The following is a 9,093-nucleotide window of genomic DNA, read 5'->3' as shown; positions in this document are numbered from 1 at the left end:
ATACTAAAAACAGAGCAACAGAGAGAGTAGGAGAGAGCAGAAGGAGAAGGAGAAAGAGATCCCCATCGATTTCAGCCATCTCCTCATCCACCACCCCTTAAAACCCACATCAAAGCTCAACCCCGACCTCCATTGATTCCGGTGATTTTTGCCGGAATCCGACCATCCTCTACCTTCACCCTTGATATCCAAACCCATTTTGTCACCCTTAATCTCAACCATTTACTTCCCTCACCTCCATCTCCATCGAATTCCCCTTTATCATCATTCTTCACCTTCCCAAGCCACCACCATATACCATCAGACCTTGTTTCTTCAACCGAAACCCACTTCATTTCAACCATTGGATCCTCTGTAGAAATCCACTTTACTTTCTTTTGAAGGGAGCTTTTGATGAATCTTCTTTGAAACTTAAGGTTTTACCCCTTTCTTCTGTTGAGGTCGATTAAGCAAGAGAGGTATCAAGCTTGGGATTCAAGCTTTCTTCCTTGTTCCATATTCTCCCTTGTAGCTTGCAAGGTATATATATATATTTTAGATCTGTTCTTATGGTTGGAGGTTCACTTGTCCAACACCATAGGCTGTTCAAGAGTAAAGCTGCAGAAAATTAGAATTTCTGGCACAGGAGGTTTATTGTGAAGCAGGCATAGCAGGATTTTGGAAGGGCGTTATTCCAACTCTTATCATGGGTCTTACATCCAAGAGCCAAAGATCTGATTATAACGAGAAGAGCTTCAAGCACCAATCTCTTGACAACTCAGGTAACCTTCTCTCTCTCTTTATGCCATTCGTGTTTTAAATGAGAATTCTGTTTATCATGATAGTGCTAGGCCTGCAATTCATTTTAATATTCTCAATTTGGGTTTCTACATGTAAAACTGGAGGTTTAGATTTGCTCCATGTTTGCTGTCCTTAAACTCTAGTTTCGGTTTTGTGTTTGCTTTTGAGAGTGATTTTCAAGTTGTGTGAGTATACATGGATAAAGGTTTCATAATGTTTTAGAAGGGCAAACTCTATCTTCTACCTCTTATTCTTTATTCAGCATACTTCTTAGTAATGTTAGGTATATGAGTTTCTTCTTGGTCTATTCAACCTATACTCTGTGGTTTATCTTCATTCTAATAATATAGCGAGTCTCTTACCTTGGTTACATTGATTTCGCTTCGCATGGGGACTAGTTGGTTAGGACGATTGTATTTCTTTGGTTGACCTGGCTTCGTTCCTTAGGGAATGGACCACTTGAGATATCTGATTTATTACTGTGACAGATTGACTTTGTTTCTTGTGAAACAAGTTGATCGAAATGTTTGACCCATCTTAGTCATGTCGACTTTGGTTCATATGCAACAAGTCAGTCTAGCCGACAAACCCCCTTGCCCTTCGCATATTCTTGCCTTCCTTGGGATTCTTACAGGGCGTAAAGGTGTCCTTTCTGAGGCCGTCATCTTTTACAGGGTTAGGGGTTCCCTTTTCTTCGAGGTTACTACTTCTTGTGGGATTTAGGAGTTCTTTCCTTTTTGGGATTATTCTTTGCACGTTCCTTGGGATACTCTTTGCACTTCAGGATTCCCTCGATTACAGGAGCACTCTCGTCGGTTTTAGGCGATGACGGACGGCAACCTCTTGAGCCAAAACCCCCTTTCGATCAAAAGGGATAAAAATACATAAAAATCAAATAACAAAAATCCAAAAAACACAAAAGCGTTTTTCGAAAAGCTGTTTCGAACTACGTTGGCTTGATTCCTTTCTACAGGGTACGTAGGCAGCTTGGGATTCTCGTCCCAAGTTCAGTCAAACTTTTTAATAAAATCCTTTAAACCCTTCAAAAAAATCATTTCAGCATCTGAAAATATCTTTCAAGCTTTTCTAAAAAATACAAAAACCAAAATGGGCAAGGATGGTGATTGCCAGGTCACTCGGAGCCTTCCTTTCATTTCATTTCCGATTTTGATCGTGGTTTGCCGGTTTTATCGATTTTCCGACGTTTTATCGGGTTTTGGGACGGGCGACGACGTAGCGTGGCCCCTTTACAGGGATTGTCCTCGCTGAGCCCAACGATAGGCTATGACGATCGTGAGACTTATCCGATCTTTAGAGGATCAGGATCGCTGAGATTGATTCATTAGAATCGCTCCCTGAGTCTATCGTACGCTCCATTTTCTTTTCCCTGACATCCTCGGTCCTCATGTACCGTTGATTTTCCGATTCATTTCTTTCCCTGTATCTTTTAGCTCATTGTGTGTTTATCTTTGACTTCTTATGTGCTATTGTTAGCTTGCTTACTCTCATAGCAGGAGATTGATTATTATTTTCTCAGCATTATCTCTTACATAGGCTCGCATGCTAGTGTGTTTATTTTATTGCTTTGGTAGTTTACTGTTGTGCTTATCTGTCCTCTCACCTGCTTAGTTGTAACATTTATTCATCTTATCTTGATTATCTGCTTAGCTGTAGCTATGCGTGTGGATGTTACTGCTTTCCTAGATGTGATGTCTTAGGATTAGATGCGGTGAGTTAGGATTTGGATGTTTATTTTCTTTTGCCCATCCCCGGGTCATGCATGCTTAGATAGACGTTTTTTCGGGGATACTCATTCCCATTTCACATGATTTTAGCCCAAAACTCTTCTAAATTAATTAAAAATGGCATAAGAGACCATGTGCTTGCACTTGGGCGAATTGGGGGTGCTTAACACCTTCCCCATTCGTCATCAGGCACGGACTTTTGTATCTCTGGTTATCCGTTGCAACAGAGTATTTCATGGGATCCAGGGCCTACTTCCTTGGATGGCGACTCTTCTTTGTTATAGGTACATCTTGGTTTCGGGCTAGTCCTTGAATCAAGAGATACCTCATTTATATCGCCACCCATGCTTTGAGTGGCACCATTTCGAGAGTTCCTTGGTAGAGCTCTTCTTCACATTGTGGAGATCTTAGAGGATCGACGTGGGATCTCGTGTCCCTCGCTCATTCGTCATCGGGATCGGGGTCCACAGGTATATTTGGCCCTCTTTTTTTACTCGGGGCAGCCACTCTAGTGTAATCATAACTACTCTTTTACAATAGAAGCGGCTGTCTTAAGTAAAAAATAAAGCGGCGGCAATGCAGTGGGTTAGGGACTTAGGTTCAATGGTGATAGAAGGAAAAGAAGATTGTCTCGAGAATTAGAGAAATGAATGATAAAATACTGAAAATAGGAATCGTTTGAAAAAATGCATATGCCTTGTTGCTTTAATTTTACTAAAAAGTTCCTGAAATAATACATAAAAATATAAAAAATAGGGATTCGAAATGTGTCCATGGGTACTGGTAATGTGTCTAGATCCTGTCTTTTAAGTTTGGATTCTGATGATGGTACTTCAAATTGTTTGTATCCATTGAGACCCATATTTACAATCTCCTCTCTCTCTCTCTCTCTCTCTCTCTCTCTCTCTCTCAGCATGAATATTTCCTTGGATTTTCTTGGCAATTTCGTGGAAAGCCATTTCACGGCTCACTTTTTATTGTAGCAGATTTTGTGTGATTCATTTAATTCATCTTTCTCTCCCACAAAAACAGTCGTGAAATGGCTTTTCGCAAGATTTGCCTAACAAGTCGCTTCCTTTTATATGGTGTCTGAGCGCGGGCCGACGTATTTTTCTAAAAAAAAATACAATGTGTTCAAAGATCTAACAATTGCTGCTGCCGCTGGCACTCTTTTCTGCGAATTTTAATTGTGTCAATATATGTAGGACCGAGACAATCAAATGTATGGTCTGATTTAAAATAGATGGTGACCGAGACATGGAAAGTAAGATCCAAAGAACACTCCGAATCTGATCCGTTCGATACTGAATTTGAATGATTCGTGACTAAGACATACGTAGATCCAAAGTGGATCAGTAGGTTCTTTGGTTAAATGAGGGCGAATAAGGTCAACCTCGTAGATTATTTTTACTATCCTTACGGGTGCAACTCGGGTCGAGTTGGATCTGGTTGAGGCGAACCCTAGCCTAATCCATGGTCAACCCTAATCCAACCCACCTCTAAATCTCTCAACCCTAACCCAAATCATCAAACTTGAAATCAGGTCGGGTTGAGTCTAGTCTAGGGCCACACAGAAAATACAAGGAAAAAAAACAAACCAACCGAAAGAAATTCAAGACAAAATTAGAGGATGGAGGTCCGGTTCGGGTCGCGTTGCGAAGGCCTCAACCCTAACCCAACCCAACCCAACACAGCAAACCCAAGTTGCACCCCTTGCACCCCCTATCTATTCTCCCACCCTCCTCTCGTTTTTTTTTTTTGTTTTGCAGCCCAAATCCAGAAAAGTCCTAAGACACAAGACAAAAGGCAGATAGTCAGGGAGGGAAAGTTATCTCCATACTTACACTAATTCAAACACAACTCTAAGCCCAAATCGACATCCTCATAAATTCCCGGGTCCCTTTCTCATTACAAGACAGAACCCAGAGAGAGAAACAACGCTTCCTCTCCTCCATACAATCCACCCAACCAATCCAAAACACATACCTATCAAAACCCTAACCCTCATGGCCTCATCCCCACCCCAGATTCCCCCCTTATATCCTCTTCAACCCCTCTCTACAACTCCCCCAAAACCTCATCACCACCACCACCACCACCATCAATGGCAGCAGAAAGCAGAAACTCCAACACCCAACTCCTCCAAGAACTCGAAGCCCTAAGTGAATCCCTCTACCAATCTCACACCTCCACTCGCCGAACCACATCTCTCGCCCTCCCTCGCTCTGCAGTCACCATACCCTCCTCTGACCCCATCGTTCCTCTTCCTAGCCATGCTGAAAAATCCGAACCCCGATCCCGGTCCCGCCGTATGTCTCTTTCCCCTTGGCGGTCCCGCCCGAAGCTTGACGAAGAAGAAGAAGATAAAAACCCTAGGGTTAGGGTTAGGGTTCCTGATAGGCACATTGAGAAGAAGCTTGCTAGTCAGGGGGGCGCGGAGAAGAAAGGGTTATGGAATTGGAAGCCAATTCGTGCTATTTCGCATATTGGAATGCAGAGGCTGAGCTGTTTGTTCTCTGTAGAAGTGATCTCAGCTCAGGTTGTTACAATTGCTTTCCTTAGTTATGTTTATCTTCATATTATTATTAGGTTTCCTTAATTTGTTTTTCTTATTTCACTGATTTTTTATTCCTATTTTGTTTTCCCCAATTTCTGTGTGTTTGGATACAGATAGTTAACTTGTAGATTAGTGGTATAAACAGTCAATAAGGAGGAGACAAACATTTGATTTACCTATAATTTACCTTGTAGAATAGTGATAAGTAGTGTTTGGTTGCCAACCTCGTAGAGTAGTGAGAGGTGGTGTCATGACCAAGATATATATATATATATATATATATATATATATATATATATATATATATATATATAGAGAGAGAGAGAGAGAGAGAGAGAGAGAGAGAGAGAGAGAGAGAGAGAGAGAGAGAGAGAGAGAGAGAGCATAATTCTCCAAGCCAAATTCCTCCTTTTTTGAGAAATTTGGCTTGGAAAGTACAATGAAGGGACATTGATGCCACATCACCAGACATGCAATTATCAACTGAAACTTGTCTTGTAGTCTCTAGGGATTTCGATGCTAAATTGCCAACCAAGCACCATAAAGTCGAAGAAAAGTAAGTACATTTTTTTACTCAGGAAATCCTTGAGGATGCCAGGCATGTGGCATCCAAAAGGAGCCATACGTTTAGATGCCGCATGGCTATTCAGTAAGGAATAATCACATTTAGTACAGTTAGCACATTGGAGGCCGAGTTTCCTTGAATTAACTCATTGCCTTCTCCCTTTTTGTCTCATTCTATCAATCTTCTTCTTCATTCTCTGTTCTGACAAAACTGTCTTCTATCACTAGGGGCTCCCGGCGTCGATGAATGGTTTACGTCTCGCCGTTAATGTACGGAAGAAGGAGACTAAGGATGGATCCGTACAGACTATGCCGGCTAGGGTTTTGCAGGGTGCGGCGGATTTTGAGGAGACGTTGTTTGTGAGATGCCATGTTTATTGCAATGGCGGTGGGAACCAGTTAATGAAATTTGAGCCACGGCCGTTTGTGATCTCTGTAGTGGCAGTTGATGCGTACGAGCTTGATTTTGGGAAGAATTCTGTAGATCTGAGTGTTTTGGTGCAAGAATCTGTGGAGAAGAACTTGGAAGGGGTGAGAATTCGGCAATGGGATACGAGTTTTGATCTTTATGGAAAGGCGAAAGGAGGTGAGCTTGTGCTTAAGTTAGGGTTTCAGATCATGGAGGATAAAGGAGTAGGGATTTATAATCAGGGGGAGAATTTGAAATCAAATAAAGGAGGGAGGGAATCCCCTTCTCCGTTTGCTCGAAAGCAATCGAAAACTTCGTTTAGCGTTCAGAGCCCGAAGATTTCAAGCAGATTTGAAGCAATGACACCTTCTAAGGCGGCTGCAGCGGGGGAATTTCAAGGAATGGATGATTTGAATCTAGACGAACCGGGTCCAGTTCCTTCAAGCTCGTCATCTGTTCAGAAAATCAAGGAGTCAAAGATAGAAGATATCGATTATCCCGAATTTGAAGTTGTGGATAAAGGAGTAGAGATTTTGGATTCAGTAGCGGGATCCGAAGGAGCGAGAGATGGAGAATCTGAAGAAGCTACTGATGAAAGATCAGTATCGAGTGAGGTTGTAAAGGAAGTGGTGCATGATCAGGTCCATCAGGCGAGATTAACGGAGCTTGATTCGATTGCTCAACAGATCAAAGCACTTGAATCCATGATCAACGACGACACCTTGGTTAAAATGGAACAAGAAACTGAATCACAAGGGTTAGATGTCGAGGAGGAAACAGTAACAAGAGAATTCCTTCAAATGCTTGAGGAAGAAGGCGGAGAATTTAAATTCGATGTGTTGGATGCTCCTCCTTTGAAATTGGAAGGAGTAGAAGAGGTTTCAGAAGCTGAATCGAAGGCTTTCGTGGCGGATCTTGGAAAGGCATTGGGATCTGTGGTTCAAACCAGAGATGGAGGTTACTTAGCTGCCATGAATCCTTTTGATGTTGAGGTACTGAGGAAAGACACGCCAAAACTCGCAATGCAGATATCGAAACCATTGGTTCTTCCTTCACAGAAATCTGCAAGTGGGTTTGAGATGTTACAGAGAATTGCAACTGTCGGAATTGAAGAACTGAGCTCAGTAATTCTATCATTGACGGGAATGGATGAATTGATGGGAAAAACTGCTGAACAAATAGCTTTTGAAGGCATTGCATCGGCAATCATTCAGGGGAGAAACAAGGAAGGGGCGAGCTCAAGTGCCGCTAAATCCATATCCTCGGTAAAAACCATGGTGACAGCGATGAGTGCAGGCAGGAAAGAGAGGATTTTGATGGGAATTTGGAATGTGGGCGCGGACCCCGTGATTGTAGAGGACATTTTACCATTCTCATTGCAGAAGATTGAGGCCATGGCAGTGGATGCTCTAAAGGTTCAGGCTGAAATGGCAAAAGAGGAAGCCCCCTTTGATGTCTCTCCACTCTTGGGAAAGACAGGTAAGGTCGGTGAAAAAAATCCTAACCAACTACTGGCCTCTGCCCAATCACTGGAGGACTGGGTGAATAATGGCGGCCTGGCCCCTGTTGGGGAGGTAAAAACTGTTACACTATTAGTGGTTGTTCAGCTGAGGGACCCATTGAGGCGATTCGAGGCTGTGGGAGCTCCGTTGATCGTGCTGATGCAGGCCACTCAAGTGGATGCCGCAAGCAAGGAAGATGAGGTGAGGTTTAAAGTAGGGAGTTTGCTCGTCGGAGGTTTGAAGGTGAGGGCCGGAGGGAAGAGGCATGTGTGGGATGTTGAGAGACAGAGGCTTACTGCAATGCAATGGTTATTAGCATATGGGTTGGGGAAGGCCGGGAAAAAGGGTAAACATACGCAGGCGAAAGGGCCGGATTCGCTCTGGAGTATCTCGGCACGCGTGATGGCGGATATGTGGCTCAAGCCTATGCGGAATCCGGATGTAAAGTTTGCCAATCAACAGTAGGTTAGGTAAGTTAATCTGCCGCTCGATCTATATAATGTTATTCTTGCTTGTTTATATTTGTACTTAGGGGCTGTGTTTTTGTTTGCTTAGAGAAATTTTTGGTGTTATAGTGGAACCTTCATTTGAAATGAATGAATAATGTTCATATTGCACAATACTATGCTGTCTGAATTTGCTCATGTTTAATCAATGCAATTAGCAATTTTTTCTCTCCTTTAGTTTACGACAGTGGCAAGTTAGTTAGCTGCAATTATCTATGCATGGGACAAAGTACAAACACATTTGTCTTCCCTGAAGTTAGTCTATAGATAATTGAACTGAGTCACCTCAACCGGATGGAGTGAAATGTTCCCTTGCAACTCCTACTAAGTTGATTTGTGATGCAAGCTGCTACCACAGATAAAATGAAGTTCTTAGCATTGCTGTAGACTCTGCATGGTGAGAGCCCTATTCATGCCCTCTTCATTAAGCATAAAAGGGTTCCTTCTTTCTAATGCTTCAAATAAGACATTGGAAGGGGAACTTCTGATGATGAAGCAACTATCAAGGAGGAAAAATTCAGATAAATCTTACCTAGGACAACTTAATTCTGTAGGACTAGCATCTCAGAATTCAATGATAGACATTTCCAAAATCCTGGTCCTTTAGTTACAACTCACAAGAAATTTTCGAATGATTTGCTGATTTCAATAGGGGATTGCAAAAATGCCTTTGAATTTGAAGCTTTTGCCATCCATGTCAATTGGTGTCAATACAACTCGAAACAGATATTTGTTACTAATTAGAAATTGTCATGTACAAACAGTATTGTGGACAAACAGTATCTGTCCATTTTCTCACCCACAAATGGACACCCAAAGATGATCCAATGGAGCTGATTTTTGATACACACCCCATCCATTATGGGGCCTTTCAAATGAATGCTTAGGATCACCCAAAAAATGTGGGCCCACCCTTGTTTCCTGCACTCGAGCGCAGATAAGCGATCTACGCTCAAGCGCAGGAACTGCTCTCTCTCTCTCTCTCTCTCTCTCTCTATATATATATATATATATATATATATATATATAT

At 42.2% G+C, this 9,093-nt stretch overlaps 1 protein-coding gene across 2 annotated transcripts; it reads left to right on the top strand.

Moving 5' to 3' along the window:
- Positions 1–8,179, top strand: PMI1 (plastid movement impaired1). Of its 2 annotated transcripts, none has more exons than XM_077390826.1 (2): positions 1–761; positions 5,875–8,179. In XM_077390826.1, exon 2 carries the CDS (start codon positions 5,890–5,892, stop codon positions 8,020–8,022), a length of 2,133 nt encoding a protein of 710 aa, XP_077246941.1. In that variant the 5' UTR covers positions 1–761; positions 5,875–5,889; the 3' UTR covers positions 8,023–8,179. The 2 variants fall into 2 exon arrangements, with proteins under 2 accessions (XP_077246941.1, XP_077246940.1); XM_077390825.1 differs by lacking the exon at positions 1–761 and adding an exon at positions 4,465–5,064.
- The last annotated feature ends 914 nt before the right edge of the window (positions 8,180–9,093 follow it).

Source organism: Tasmannia lanceolata, unplaced genomic scaffold (genome assembly GCF_043159265.1).
Source record: "Tasmannia lanceolata isolate RefF3 unplaced genomic scaffold, GAP_Taslan_0.1 ptg000011l, whole genome shotgun sequence".
In the NCBI taxonomy this organism is placed as follows: Eukaryota; Viridiplantae; Streptophyta; class Magnoliopsida; order Canellales; family Winteraceae; genus Tasmannia; species Tasmannia lanceolata.
Note: the sequence above shows the minus strand (reverse complement) of the source record. Positions and strands in the feature narration are given on the sequence as shown.